The 16479-nt window shown below is 38.5% G+C and overlaps 1 protein-coding gene across 8 annotated transcripts in view; it reads right to left on the bottom strand.

Annotated features, from left to right (window-relative positions):
- Positions 1-223: 223 nt before the first annotated feature.
- The window catches only part of SH3KBP1 (SH3 domain containing kinase binding protein 1), a 215106-nt gene continuing 198850 nt past the window's right edge, over positions 224-16479 (bottom strand). For 6 of the 8 annotated variants that reach the window (XM_017831488.1, XM_017831491.1, XM_017831490.1 and 3 more), the window contains 5 exons: positions 9020-9129; positions 7586-7711; positions 4401-4672; positions 2939-3002; positions 224-888 (listed from right to left, as the gene is read on the bottom strand). In XM_017831488.1, coding sequence (XP_017686977.1) covers positions 847-888; positions 2939-3002; positions 4401-4672; positions 7586-7711; positions 9020-9129 — 614 coding nt within the window. In that variant the 3' untranslated portion in view covers positions 224-846. Of the gene's footprint in view, positions 889-2938; positions 3026-4396; positions 4673-7585; positions 7712-9019; positions 9130-16479 lie in introns of all 8 variants that reach the window. The other 2 variants (XR_001877520.1, XM_017831489.1) reach the window with 2 other exon arrangements.

Consider the following 16479-nt stretch of genomic DNA (forward strand, 5'->3'; position numbering starts at 1 on the left):
AAACCAGGAAAGCTAAAAAGCCACAGCTGCTCAAGACAAAGCTGCTCTCAGCTGTGCCCTTTTGTCCTGCCATCTTGCACAAACCCGGCCCTGCTGACTGAGCAGCTGTACACTGGGAAGTGACCTCCGCCGGACAACGGGGACAGGAGTCATCGTGGTAGCTACATTAGGGAGACCTGGCCTCAACCGGCTCCAGTCAGTGTGTGGCAAAGAAAGGCACAAATCATTGCAAAGACCAGACTTCTGTTGGTTTGTTTCCTTCTCGTAAATACATTACTGTACACAACGCGAGTTTAAGTTGAAGGGGATTTGGGGACATAAAATTGCATATTTAACAGAACTTAAAACCGTAACAAAAAGTAGGCTGTTCCATCTCGAAGCAAAAATAATCCCTCCAGCCCCAACATTAACATTCATTCCTGGCTATATGCAGTACAAACATTTTAAAATCTGTGACAAAAGACAATTAAAAACCAAAAGTCAAAATCATAAAGCTTGTAAACAGATAATCTGAGATACACTTTATTTATGGAAAAATATCATCAAAATAGTACCACTATGGATTAAACTGCCTGAGTTTTCATTTCACCTAGGATCTTGAAGTAGAGAACCTTTAGCACAAGAAGATCAATTTCAGTCACAACTAGTGCTGCACAGCACAGCTTTGGGTGGAAATTTTGTCTTCATTGGTATTTTTGTTGTGCTATCAAAAACTGTTGTGCTAATCCTTCAAATAAAGGGATGTTGAGGCAATTCTTAAATCATTTGGCACAAAGTTATTTTGGCTGGGGCATAAATTTGAGTCTCAGTCATGAAGAATAATGCAACATTCCACCTATCAAGTATTCATTTTGATTGAAGAGCTTTCTTTATGTCATTAACTTCCATCTGAAAACAAACAGAAAAAAAGTATTTGTGATTAAATTAGATGCTTCAGCAAACTGAGGCACAGTTGGTGCCACTTGAAAAGCACATGTTCCATCATGTCCACAGGTGTCAAGTACGGGTTTTATACTACTCTTATTTCCACAGATTTCACAAATTGAGGTGTCCTTTTCAGCTGCATAAGATGACCATTCATGGCTTCCTCCCCTCAGAGCCTGACAAGAATAGTCATTGAATCTAATGCAAGACTTTTCAATCTTTTCAAATTACAACTTTTACAAGTCACTCAGCTCACTGCCTAGAATTACTTGCAGAATGAGCATTGTGTCCACACTGCACTTAGAGCTCGCACAAGTAAACTGCACTGCTGGCAATGAGCACTGGTAGCTGAGGAACAAAACTGATCATCTCTCTTCTATAGGGATGGTTCTTGCTGTAGGGATGGTGGTTGCCTTCTACACCCATCAAGCCTGTGCCCAGGCACCTTAAGTGCTCTGATGGATATACAGAGATGTGGTAAAAGGATGTGGCTGAAACCATCATCAGCCCTAGTTGCACACTTGGCCCCTCTGATAGACACTGAAAACCCTAAGGCAGGGGTATACTAGATTTATTCAAACACACCCACAGTGTTCAAACTGCGTGATCATCAAGGCAGTCTTCTTTAATGCATGTGCTACTTCCTGAAGATCAGAGCTCTAAAACTAATGCAATTTTTGTTTATTAACTCTTATCTTTTTGTAAAGCTAATAATGCCATCTTGGCTAGCATCTGAACATTTACTAGTATGAACAACACTTGAACTGGAGTAAAAGCATTCAGCTATAAGATCATAATTTTAAACCCATCAATGCAGGCCTCTATAAAGATGTAAAGTTATCCTTGGAGGTAGAATCAAGACCTCTGGATAGTCTGTCCTGTTAGACTAAATCAATAACAGCTATTGAAAATGTTCCTTGATTATCTGAATAAATTTCAGTTTTAGCTGAACATGAATTGTGTTTTCTTAGAAGACATGTTCCTGTGTGGTACATGAAGTCCTTTAGGCAGCCCTGGAGCATAGACATTGATGACCCGCAGTTCTGCCATCCTTTGCCATGTTCCCAAGCACTTCACAGTGGGAACAGTCCAGTGAAACTACAATTTGATTTTCTATCCCTAGTACAAAGCACAGCTGACCTATAACATAAAAATATAAAATATAATCAATACTAATGCACTTATCAAGTACATGGACTAGAATAGTATAATAGAGCATAGTGTAGCAGAGAGTAATTTTGTTTGGAAGCAACCTACAATGACCATTTAGTCTGACTGCCTGACCAAGTTAAAGCATGTTGTTAATGGCATTGTCCAAATCATTCTCCAAAACCCCAAAAAGCAGTTTCAAGGTCACTCCACAGTGAAGCAGCACAGTTAATGATTCTAGCAAAGACCAAGCTCCATAATTCCCACAAGCAGGGCAGTGTGCTACCTGGCAAAGGACTAGCCAGGATGATAACATCTACAACTAAGGTACTGTACTGCTACTGTATGGTAGCAGTAACTGGGCTCTTAATCAGAACACTTTCTTTTATATTGTTAAGGATGCTTTAGTAAAGACAACCTGAGTACAGCCTTTAAAGCAGACATAAAAATCCCACTATATGAAATCATATTTGAAGCACATCAACACTAAGACAAGCCTACTACAAAATATAAAGCTTTGGCAGGATGTAAGTAATGTAAAAAGGCATGATTTCATTTGTGACAAAATCAAACAATTAAAACCAAGACTAAAAAATATAATAGTTTGAATTCTGTATTGTGTTTAATTTTTTTTAAATTTGTTTACTTGTGCTGATAAATTTTTAGATAATTATCAGGCTTTTCAGTAAAAACCCAGACTGCAATATATATGGCAATGATATGAAGGGAACAGGTATATCCCTTTCAGAAACATTAGTAGTTTTTGATTCACTGGAAATCTAAGTATCTTATAGCAGAGTTTTCTCTCCCATATGTGAGGCTAAATCAAACCTGCCAATACATCTCTAACATTATAAATAAGTACCTGCAATCGTAGACGGATCTTCTTTTCTTCATCCAACTCAGACAGCAACTGTTTAATCTCTTTTCTGTTACAAGAATGCAAAAGAAGCTTGGAATGAAAATTATTAAACTAGTAAAATACAAAAACTCATCTCTTGGAGAGGTATTTTCCCTGCTTCACTAGTTATTTTTTTTCCTCTGAACAACTAACTAAAGTCATCACACTCTTGTATACTGTAGGCTATACTACAGAGCCTCGCTGTAAGACAGTACCCCCCACATCCCACAGGGCTAATGAATAATAAATTTCCACCTAACAGACCTGCATCCATAGGCTTTGCTCTGGACTAGCTGTATCAACACTGTATCAGCACCCTTTCTTTTCCCTACAAAATGTAGATGGATTAACTGTTTGTGGGTTATAGGAACTGGTAACACAAATCCTGCCCGTCCTATCACATACTTAAGCCACTTAAAAGCTGCTTATGCCAGCAATACAACGTAACCTTCAACTTCATTTATAAGACTGAATGATCCCAAATATACATTTTCTGTCATTCCTCTTTGTTGGGAAGGGGAACATAGCTATAAGGAGCAGACACGTTCTCATGTTCCCACTGAGTGATCTCACCTTACGACAGAAACCAGTAGGTGGAAGCTGCCCTTGCAAGAAGGGGAGACTGAAGGAGCAGGGGTCAGCCTAAGAGGTGAAGCCGTGGGGCTTGCTGGCTACATCCAGCTTGAACCATGCCCTCCCGCATCTTCTCCCAAACTCTCCGCACACCTTTGATCCGCCACAGTCTCTGCACGCTGCTTCCCCTTTTCTTTTTCCTGCCTGGGCTACACACAACTGACAATGTAAGTGAAGGTTTAGCTTCCAAAGCATTAAATATTCTCAGGAACAGCAAAAGCTACATGCCAGCCCCAGTTGCTCCTAAGAAATGAGCAACCTAAAGAAAATAAAGATGCCCAAAACTAAAATAGTAAGATTTGGGGCCATAACCATAAAGGTCTTCAAAGGTCCTAATCACAGTTCAATTACTACTTTTGTAACATGAGCTTCCTGGGAAAATGTGCTGACAATCAAGCAACAAATTGATTTAATAACTTTAGGAACTTGTAATTTGTACTACAATTAGAACAAATGCACCCCTTTTATTATGATCAATGCACATGAGTTCCCAAATAGTTACTTGCAAATAAAACAACATAAGAACCTTATTCACTGTTTACAGCTTGCGACTTAACTTTTTTAACACCCCATAAACATCTGTTTATGTCATAACTCAGGGGAAAAAAAAAGGTTTATGGGTGGATAGTGCCGGTCTGTTTTCCTGAGGTTCTCACCCCTGAATATGTTCTGTCACATGAAAATCACTCACAAACACATAGACAAAACTGTGCAGAGTAACACACATCAAGGCAAGCCACCACTATGCACAAATGGATACATCCCACCTAGAGCTGTGATTTGCAGAACTTACTTTTGCTGGTCTTTCATAGTTTCAATGATGGTTCTTAGCTCCCTAACTTGTGTTCTCAGCTCTTCCAGGGCAGTCTGACCTTGGCTCAAGTGCTCAGTCTTTGGCTTTCCTTCAGTACCAAACAGGGATGGGGAATTTGACCTGTGGCCTGTTGTTCCCATAGCAATTGAGTGAAATCCAGGTGATGGTGAAGGGGATAGTGATGGTTGTACATTACTGCCACTAGCCAGACCTCCTGGTTTTGGAGGCAAGGAAGTTTTGTTATCAGACACCTGCAGCAAAAAGAGTAATATTCAATGTCTGTAGAAAGCTTTATGAAAATCAAACCTCTAACCAATGCCAAGTATTTAACTGCTCTTCAAGTCCCACAGACAAACACGGACAGTTTTGGTCAAAGCATGATAAATATAACAATTAGTCATTATCTTTGTACATGTACATCAGAGGGCGTCTAGTTGGGATGCAGAAGTTCAGATAGCTTCAGTAAGACTTTCCATGGTTGCTACAACCAGTCAGCAACAGCATTTCCAAGATCTCAGACCTAGCAGTGAAATAAACCAGGGACAGATGCTCAGTATTTCTCTCAGAAGTTTGAGAGAACATATCTACATCCATGGACATCTCCTACAGAGCACAAAACTACATGACCAAGAATCCAAGCTGTATTTTTTTGCAAACTAAATTTATGATCGCCAACTGACCACTGAAGGAATCTTCAATGTTTTTTCAAAAATCTATTACATGTTCTCCTTAGCATTATGAAAATAGTAAAATATTCCTTTGTTTGCTTGTTGGTATGATATATACAGAAAAAAAAGTTCCATGGCTTCAAAATGGTAATATATTAATAATAAATAAATGTAACCCTCTGTTAACTGAAGCTTCCATGAATCCCCATAACTACCAATAGCTTTTTATTTCTCCAGGCACTTAATAGAAAAACACATCATTAACCTAGTAACCCTAGTACCATGTGGTAAGCTATAAAGGATCCCATGCTTCTTGAACTGCAATCCAGTGCTCTACAATTAGACAAGCTACAGAAAATCTGAAGTCCACCAGCCATACATGATCAGCTACTAGTGAATACACAGTACAGTGTACAAGTACAGTTATCACAATGGCAAGTAAGGGGAGTCTGAATTATTTATCACACTGTTATCTGGCAATGCTAGTGTGTGCATTATATGACAGCTACCACGCATATCTGAAAATCTGATTTGGACAAGAGTAAGAAAAAGCATCAGGCAGCCCTCCAACTCTATCTTTGGAAAAGGGATATTGAAGCTGAATGGTAAATAGGGTAAGATATTGAGAATAAATGGAAATCGAAGGAGAGACTGTGAGGACTTGGGGACTGGCAGAGTGGCATTAGCTGACCAAAGTAACTGAGAGAAAAGGTAATGGACAGATGAAAATAAGAAGAAAGTGGAACTGGGAGAGAAGAGCAGGATCCACCGAGTTCTACAAAAAACAGTCTTCTCTGCTATACAACCATGACTGAGCAAAGAACCTGCCCTGGGAAAGCACTGAACACAAAAGGTGTTCTGCAGAAAAAACAAGTCTGAACATAGAAATAAAAACTGTGTTATAATCAGAAGAAAGCTGAATTACTCCAGTGCCTTGAAAGTGACTTAATGACCTTAATAATACTCTTTTAACATTTTATAGATTAGTTTGTTTGTTTAGTTTATTTATCTGGGTTGGAAGGAACTTTAAAGATCACCTAGTTCCAATCCCCCTGCCATGGGTAGGGACACCTTTCACTAGACCAGGTTGCTCAGAACTCCATCCAACCTGGTCTTAAACACTTCCAGGAATGGGGCACAATTTCTCTGTTGTGGCATCTGTTGCAGTGCCTGTCATCCTCAGTAAAGAATTTTTTACTAATATCTAATCTAAACCTACTCTCTTTCAGTTTGAAACTGTTCCAACATCCTCTCCTGTCACTAGCTGCCCTTGTAAATACTCCCCCTTCATCTTTCTTGTAGGCTCCCTTAAGGTACTGGAAGGTCACAATAAACCTTCCCTTCTTCAGGCTAAACAACCCAAATTCTCTCAGCCTTTCCTCACAGCAGAGGTGCTGCATCCCTCTAACCATCTTGGTGGCCTCCTCTGGACTCACTCCAAGATGTCGATATCCTTCCTGTGCTGGGGACCCCAAAGCTGGATGACTGCATCTCCAGGTGGGGTCTCACCAGAGTAGAGTAGGCTGTGAGTAATGTGTACTATAAACAGATCTCTCAGGGATAATAACCCCATATATCAGTAGGTGCAAGTTTCTTTGGACTGAAGAGAGACGTCAGGCTGAGTCCAAATCTGGAGCAGGCGAGCAAGGCATAACTGGAGGCATTGACCTGAACATCTTATTCCAGAGCTTAACTGGATATCAGCATTAAATCCTCAAGCAGCTACTTTCTGATAGCAGTCATCTCATTTTACAGGAACAACATCTACAACTTTGCTGTATAACTTACAAATGTTGGCCCAAGAGTATTCCTTAATGCAAGTGCTCCCAGAAGAGGGAGCTACATAGCAAAAGATTATCCTTATAACTTGATCACAGAACTGCATGATTTCATCTTTCAAATTCTTTTGTCATACTATTATAATATAATATTGTATTATTAAAGGTATCCTTATGTACTAAAAAGAGCTACAACCTCTAAGGTGTGATCTACGCACTCCTGCAATATTTAATTATGCTTTAGTACTCTACCAATATACAGTAAGAATGGCACAAGCCTATAAGATGAATACAATTATACCAGTATAAAAAGTGATTATACTTGCAAATTTAAATTCACATATTATTAGAGTGGGTCAAAGAGTTCTATTTTCTTTGCTTACAGACTCTTCTAATGTAAACTCAATTTACAGTTGCAAAAAGACAGGGTCTTTGTTTCTAAAATTTATTTCCCTAGCTTCTGTGATTCTGTGAAATGCATTTACACAGAAAGGATTTTTTTCCACAGTATGGTTATTGGAGACATTTTAACCATGCAATTCACTTTAGACTTGCATTTCAAGCACAGAACAATCTTTAGTAACCTTTATAATTTTAAGCTTCTTTAAGGGGCTAGTTACCAGGTGACTGCTGAATAAAACTTTAAATATTTCAGTACTGTTTTAAGAAATGAAGATGCATGTGATGAGGTGAAGCAGAGGCATTTCAATTAACTTACTTGTGATATTGTAACAGTTCTTGATTTCCTTGACACTTCAAGGGTTTTGTGAGCAATGGAAACATGTTCCTCCTTCTCATCTTCAGGACTTGGTGAGTCAAAGAAATCAGGGCTTGAAAGGGATGACTATGTAGACAAACACACACCACAAAAGAAGAAAAAAGCACAGATATCATCATTGTTCAAGAATTTTTTTTGCTATAATTTTCAAAGTAACAATACTTAAACCCAGGACTCTTTGGCCCCTACTTCCTGTTTTTTCCATCTTATTTTCAAGGCTAGACTGCTTTTGAAGCATTCAAGAAATAAGATATGCTTAAGAGTTGAATTCAACATTAATGTACATGTTTGCATTGCATTATATCATAAGATGAAAGCACCCTCCTGTCCACGAGTAGAGCTGGGACACTGAGCACTGTGCTGGGAGGATGCCAGCACTGCCCCCTGGGCAGCTCTGCCCCGGTTTTGCTCAGTGCAGGTCTCACCTCGCTGCTCTTGAGAGGACCCAGCTGTTGCCCTTGCACGCTGCTGGCACTGCAGGGCTGCCTTGTGCACGGCCTCTTTGCAGAGGTGCAAAGAGGGAAGGTTCTTTCCACCCCTTGCTCCTTTCCCCATAGATTTGACAGGGGAAGGAAAACCTTTTTACTGTCTTCATGTTTCTATATTTATGACGACAGTTAATTTTGAAAGCTTTCTTTTTTTTGTGTGTGTCCTATCAGTTTCACAATAATCCTTTTTGGTTGCCTCCACTTTGTTTTTCTTCAGCAACATGAACCCAGGTAACCATCAGTACTTGCTCGCATTCTGATATTCCAGAATGCAAAAAGCATGGAAGCAAAGAAATCCCAAACTCCAAAGAAAAAGACATTGAAAAACTAAGAAGTGATTTCCAAAGTATAGTTTACAAAACCAACTTATAAGATACATATTAGAGAGTGAAATTTAAATCATGTTTATATTTAGAATTGTGACCTTAGTGAGAAGAAACACATGATAATTCAAGGAGAGCTGTTGAAGACTGAGTGGTCTGTTTGTCCTCAAAATTGGGTAAATGTCTGAGAGAACCCAAGGGAAATGCTTCTTTTGAGAAAGACTTTCAAAATCCTTAATAGTTAGGACAAATGAGTTGATTCCACAGATTTTTATAAAGGATTTTTCTGGGCTCGGTCATGGCTGGCAAGGAATACTTGGCAGCACCCAAACAAGGGGGTATGGATCTTAGAAGGAAGGGAATGTTTTAAACATCAGTATTCAAAACACTGGCAGCCTTTTGACACTAATTTTCCTGAACTGCTTCTCTCTGCCTCATTGTACATGTGAAGGAATGGCTGTGTAAAAGTAGTAAAAACACCAGGAAACACAAAGAGGAGGAGAGGAAAAATTAGAAAAAATATTTAAAAAAATATTTTTTAAAGAAAAGGAAAATTGACTTACAGATGTGAGAGACTGGGAGGGTGGTCGCCTGCCAGTAGCTTTTGGTCTGGTTGTAGTTGGATGATTAAGCTTCTCAGCAATTGGTATTACAGAATCAAAACCTTCCAAGTCTTAAAAATAAAATAGAATTGATTTGATTTTTTGGTAATTGTCTTCAAAGGGAAAGATTCACATTTTTTTTTCTAATTTCAAAGAAATGAAATCCCATTTTCCCCACTGTGTCACAGTGTTCTGCACATGTTTAGCCACCATGATGGCACTAAAAAAACCTGGAAGTCAAAGGCAGCTGTAATCCAGTCACCCTTGCCAAGAACAATTACCCTTCCATCTCAAACACAATGAAGCAGAAGGGGAACGTGTAGAGGAGCCTTGGCTTTGTTTTCGGCACAGTGAAAGCTAAATGACATCATGGGTCCTATGGCATGGAATAAACAGTTTCAAAATTTCCATCTGGCTACTTGAAGGGGTTAGTAATTTTTTTTCCTGAATAACTGGAGATATAAGACAGTGCACACATTGTCTTGAGAGCTGTACTGTCAGTGCTGCATCTGCAGCAGTTGCTAAGGGGAGTGAAGAATATGAATGATCGAGCTGGAAGAGATCTGCAGGTTCCCAGACACCTGCAGCTGGAGGCACCATAGTTTCCACCAGCTATAGGTGAGAAGACTATCTCCCTCCAGTAGTCCAGAGGTTATGGTAAGTAAAAGCTGCAATAGGGTCCTGAAGCTGTAGAGAGCCCAGGGAAAGCAGATCTGCTCAAATGCTGTATCAACCATCTTTACGGTCAAAGAAATGCAGTGGGGAAGTGTTTACTGAATCCAGCCACGTGGTAACATGTTTATATGAAAGAACGATGTGAGGGCTAAAGGAATACCACAGCTCATGATTACATGCCTGAATCAAATGGCTTAATACCATTCATCTATTTTTATGGGTTGTATCAGTTTCACTCACCTTCATTTCAAAATGCCCTACTGCGTATGTTAAGCAGGAAGGAGTCAGAAAACATACAAGAGGTACTTTAGACAAGATAAATCGAAATGCTTCAAAATTACTCTCAGATATGAATCAAATACAGGAATGATATTCATTATTCAGAGACTATTTTTCATTGCACACATGTAGGAAGAAATAGCTTTCAAATTACTAGTTCTGTATACTGGGTACTTAGTTTTCAGAACTACTACAGAATAATGAATCTCTGAAGATCCAGTCTTGTTGCCATATTACAACCATTGTACAAAATTATACAATGGAAAAACAAATTAATTAATGGGCCTGTGCAACTATATGCACTGAATGATGTTTAAATTGATTCCAAGTACTCATCATTTAGCAACTAGAAAGTAAATGGTATCAGACATTTCTTATTCAACAATATTCTTCCATCTCCAAGACATTAAAAAAAAGAAGAAAAAAAGAGAGCTCTTTCAACAGCACTAAAATAGTCCAAGGTTATTCACCTCCAAATGCTAATCTATTTTTGGAGCGACTCTTCCTATATATAACCAGTGACCCCACTGCCCTTTACCACGTATTTTTCTCATTGCTTTTTTATTGACTGTTGCAACCTATGTGCAAAGGTAGGTCACCCAGTCTGTCAGTGGGAATTTGGCAATCTGAAGCCTCAGCTGTACCCAACATACCAGGTGGGGCTACAGCGCTTTGAAGTAAAAATGAGCTAACATTAGCAGATTGCACAAAACCTATCTGGAGCCCTACAGAAAATCAGGGCTTCGGGAGAGGAGAAACCAAAACAAGTGTAAGAGCTGGTTTCCAGCAATATCCAGTTTGAAGGTGATTCACAACTAAATGACTTAAGATCACACAGCAAATCAGTGCTGTATATTATTATATCGTCTTAATTTTCACCACTGTATTACTTTGTTAAATTGCACAGTAAAAATATATAACCATAAAAAACATACATTCATCTCTAAACATGTGATGCTCACATACATGAGCAGAAATGGAGGCTGAAGCAACCCTTGCATTTGTCCCAGCCACTCTCTCCCACCTCACTGCTTTTACTATTTTTTTTGCCTGAGCTAGCTTTCATCCAGCTCATTTTCCAACACCATGTGCCCAGCCACACAAATACTCATGTGAAAGAAGGCCTAGTATCAGTACCACAGGACTGACTCAAGCTGCTAAAACTGAGGGGAAGATCAGGCTACTGCTTTGGGGGGCAGCACGCTGGCTGAAGTTATCTTGCAGCCTAGGAAGGCTCCAGTGCAGGACTTCCCTCTCTTAGTGTTTCCACTTCTGTGGTCTCCATAGAAGGAGTGTGAAAGGAGGTTGTAGTGAGGTGGGGATTGGTCTCTTATTTCAGGTAACAAGCGACAGCAGAACAGGAAACAGCTTCAAGTTGTGCCAGGGAAGTTTAGATTGGATATTAGGAGAAATTTCTTCACTGAAAGGGTGGTCAAACATGGGAACAGTGTGCCCAGGGAAGTGATAGAATCATCATCCTCAAAGTGTTCAAAAAACATGTAGATGTGGTGCTTAGAGACATGGTTTAGTGGTGGACTTGGCACTGCTGGGTTAGTAGTTGGACTAAATAATCTCAAAGATCTTTTCCAACTTTAATGATTCTATTCAATAAGTGCCACTGTTCCTATCTACACTAATATGGAAAACAATGAAAAAATAGTGAAGGAAATTAATTCAATGTGTTTCTTTGGCTTAAATAAACTAATAGTTACCTAGAGTTCTATATTTGGTCATAATAATAAAGTACTCATGTTTAAATTGTAAAATGTATCGATAAACAAAGAGTGTATGAATTTGTGTCCTTGAGATCCATAAACACTTGCAGACATCATTTGCTCCACGCATTTTATAAAATGCCATGAAGGATGAACATTTCTGCACAAAGCTTCTATTATCAAGAAACACTGGGAATTTTTTCCACTTCCGAATGCATTTCTGATAGGTAGAAAAATAAACTAAAGCACCTTATACCCACACTGAATTTTAAAAAGAGAGCGGAACAGAGGCTATAAAAGGCTCCACAGGTAGAATCTGCTGCTAAACTAGTTAAATCACAGCCATTCAGCTGATAATACAAATGGAACTCTATTTAAGTGTAATGGACAACACTTGGCATAACGGTAACATAGTAAATCCATTCTCAGTACTTCGATATGCTCTTTATCTCTCCATTTGTTCTCCTTATTTATATATGGTTCTTCCTCCCAGATCCGCTCTGCATCTAAGGCTATCACCACCTTCCATGAACATTGCCTACGGATATATTCATGCAAGAAAATTCTCATCTAGTAACTGGGTAACTAGTACAAGAACAGAGCCACCCACGAAACCTCTGCCTTGCTGTCACGTATACTGTGGATTCAGTAATGAATTCACTCGTACTGGTTATTTGATTACTTTTTGCTGATGGAAAGCAAGGTTATACAGGTCTGACTATATTAAAGTCACTGAGGTCATTAAAGACAGAGATGTGATTTTGGTTTGCATTTCTGCAGTTATCAGATTGGGAGTTTAAATTTACATACTAAGCTAAACATATAGCCTTCCTGAGGTGGCCCAAATGGAATGACATTAAAAATAAAGTCCAGTCTACTGTATTCACAGCCAGATTAATTGCCATCAACATCCAACAGACCTGAACTCTGCACTGGTCCAGATTTCTCTATGTCTAGTAATAACAAACAGTAAGGAAGGTTCTATTAAACACATAGAACACAGAGGGCACCCATCAATTAACAGTGACACTCCCTAATTAAAAAATAGTTGATACTACTTCTACAAATAAACAGATGCATTCATCATTATTACTGTCTCACTGATCAAGCCGGTAATCCATGAAGTAATTAATGAGACAGGAAGAAAAGCATGAGACTAATTCTAATATACTGGTGTAGTACACACAATCAAATGTCTGGCTTACTGAGCAAACATATTTCATGAATATGAAAAATGTTAGCTCTGCAAGAATTATTCCCTGGTATCCTTCCAAGCCAGTTATGAATAGGATATTTCTCCCCATTGCTATGTTCATTTGGAAACATGGTTATTTAAAGTATGATGATTTTTTTGAAAAATTGCCCAGATCCAGGAAAACAGTTATTTAAGGAAAAAGTTCTCAACTCATTATACCTTTCTGGAAAATAACCTTCAATCCCTTCCCCTCAAAAAAATCCTAGAAATAAAAAGTTAAATGGTTATGCTTCCTTCCTTACCCCTTTTACCCCCTGCATTTACTATTCTGTCATAAAACGTGGCTAGGTCTTAACTTTATCTTCCATTTAGGTTTTTTAGTATTTGGGCAAAGTCATTTATACATAACAAAGACCAAAAGGTTTTTGAATTAGTAGGGAGATTTCACCTTGAGAAAACTGAAATGGAAAGTGATGGATAAGAGAATCAACATGTTCAGAATGCTAATGGTGAGATTTCACAGAACAGAAATACAGCAGGTCTGAAAGAAAGGAGGCAAATGTGCTATTCAATTCATTTGAAGAAGATAATGTCACAAAAGTCACAGAGGTAGATTTCATTTCATAATCATCTTCAATACCTTTAAAAGGTTGACAATAGGCCTGTGAAATGGTATGTATACTGTCTTTAAATGCAATAATACTGAAAGCTATCAAATGACACAGAGATTGCAGACAAAATCTTCTGCATTAGTGCCCATTCAATATATAGCATTAATTAAAAAAGAACTCAATAATCTGAATATTAGTGGGGATTTTCAGAAGAGTACAATTATTTTAACTACTTCAAGCATCCAGATTCTGCTACTCCCTCCATGTTGAACAGCATTGCACCCTTCGAGGAATACAGCCACACTCCCAGCAAGGGTCTGGGCAGCAGAACCTCACCCATAATGAATCATAGACTGTTTTTTACAATTTGGGCAATGAACTTTTAGCAGGAGAGCTCTGTGGCTGCAGGGTTACTCCTACTTTGTTTAGGAGTGCAACAGTGATGTGCCAGGGAGGCCTGCCCGTGCCTGGTTCTTTGCTTTGGAGGGAAACAGCTTAGTTCACCTGGCTTCCCAGGACAGTCAGTAGACACCTGCCTTTCCTGAAGCATCCAATTATCTTTTTCCATTTCAGTCCTGACTTTTATCACTTTAATAGCAGCATCACTTTAATAGCAGAAAGCTGCCATAATGAGCTTTGCTAACCACTTGCCAGTGCCCTCATAAGGATTTTATTTTTAACGATTCAGAACATGCCAAGAAAGAACAGAAAGGTCAAGAAAACCGAGGAGCTAGAAGAAATGGATATGCTGTTTTCAGGCACCTCAACTTGACACAGATGGAAAACGATTAGATTTCTAGTTTACTGCTTTCTTCTGGACCCTTCAGGGCAAGAGACCCAATTAATTTATATGATGGAGCATTACATATCCCTGATTACAATATTTACAGTCCAGAACTATGTTTATGGGTGATTTTGATTCACTGACATAAATACTACAACTTAACCCACTTGGGTAATTCTGTTCCTTTGCTTTGCCCTATTAAAACGAGCATGAACTGCAGCATACAAAGAAATAACTGGTTTAGACAGATTTTGGTCTTCCTTATGAGTCACATTTTGTTCTCCAACTCTTATATTTGCCAGTATTTTCTGTTTTTTCCAACTTTTATTCTGTGTTTTCAGGCAAAATAATTACAATGTCTCAGAGTATAGCAGCCTGTGATTTAAAGACAAATCTGCTCCATTCTACAACCTTTTAGTGGAAATATTCTCCATCTTTTTCCCTAGTGTAGGCCAAATCTTATTAGATCACTTTTTCTTCCAGTCAGAGTCACAGTGATCATCTCTCCTGACAGATATGAGCATGCTACAGCTCTAGAACAACTGCAAATACAGCTCAAGGAAACATGATATACTGAAGATTTTTTTATTCGTTTGTTTATTAGATATTTTTCAAGAGGGTATTTTTAACTATCCTTTCAGGCAAGCTAGCACCAGCCTTGCAAGGAGAGACAGAAAAAAAGAACAGCTAACGATGTGGCTTCAGCCAGTACTCCATGATCCACCAGCAACTGCTCTGCAGATTAAAGTCTGAAGAAATGCTGAAAAATGGACTTGCACTAACCAGCTTTCAGGGGAAATCTTAAAAAAATTCATACCATCATTAGATGTTTCAGCAAGAATCAATGAAGGCATATATGCCTTACATTAGCACTGATGAAGATTATTAACTGCTTTCACAAACACTATGCAAAATGTGTAAAGAGCTAGGAAAAAATATTGGAAAGATGTGTTCACTTGGCTCTGTGCAGCCCAGCCTTTCTGCAAAGCACAGAAACTGCTTCTTGTGAGGATTAACTGAGCATTTCCACAGTAGATATATTATTTCTAATTCTTTGTGGCTTATTCTTTAAATCACTTAGCTTAAATCCATATGATTTTAATTATTAGATGATGCCAAAGCAAGCCTGTTTTGGATAGACAAGACTTGCTTCAGGATTCCAGAATTCCAAAGTGCGCGCGCATATGTGTATATATATATATATATATATATATAGTTAAAAGATTGATAGTGACTTGCAGAAATAACTCATACCAATTTTAGCTTTTGATCCAGTAAGCTGTTATATTTACTATTATATGTGCTAGATGTTTCTGTCATTGCACTGGCCCTCATATACAAGAATTCTTTATGAAATTAAAAAGAAACACGTAACCTAAAAGAAGGCCAAGTTATGCCATAAGGCATGAATTTAAGCTGTTGAAATCAATGTAATTCTACATGACGACTGCTCTTCTGTTGGTAGAACAGGGCTTACTGTCAGTGTAGCTTATGTTGCTGCAGGAGCATTTTAAACTTAGCTCAAAACCCCACTGCCAATCCAGAACAGTTGTTGGCACAGATGTGCCAACAGATGTAACCATTGTGATTTAACCATGGCAACACTGGAGACCAAGTCCTCGGAGACACAACCATGCACTTTCCACTGAGCACCAGTGAGCACTCTTCAAATTTCTATGTTACAGCTTGTTGTGACTTTTTTTTCCTCTTTCAGACTATAAAATCATCCTAGTATGGTTCTAAATATTTTTGCACAATGAAATATAGGCATTAAACTTTGCGATGACAAAACCTGTCTGCAAGAACAGATTAATGAAACCAGAGCATTGATAAACAGCACGTGTAAATTACACGTCACTTTTGCCACTAAAATGTCTTATGGTACAATAAATGATAATGATTTCTCATTTCAATACTATGGTGCAAGGTTTTCTGTCACAGTACACTCAATTTCAACTCTTAATTTAAAATAAAAATCTGTAATACCCATGTAAACTTTGGTGTTCTACAAAATACTTCTTTTTGTATTTGCTTGTTATGTGTTGTGAACTAAAGCAAAGACAGGATAGAAAAGAAATGGAAAAAAAAAAAGCCTTACCCTCATGAAATGAAGAAGAGTTAGCCATGGCAAAGAGATGTAAATAGGAAAAGTTGGATGCAAG

This window comes from Lepidothrix coronata, unplaced genomic scaffold (assembly GCF_001604755.1).
Source record: "Lepidothrix coronata isolate B3197 unplaced genomic scaffold, Lepidothrix_coronata-1.0 Scaffold191, whole genome shotgun sequence".
Lineage (NCBI taxonomy): Eukaryota > Metazoa > Chordata > Aves > Passeriformes > Pipridae > Lepidothrix > Lepidothrix coronata.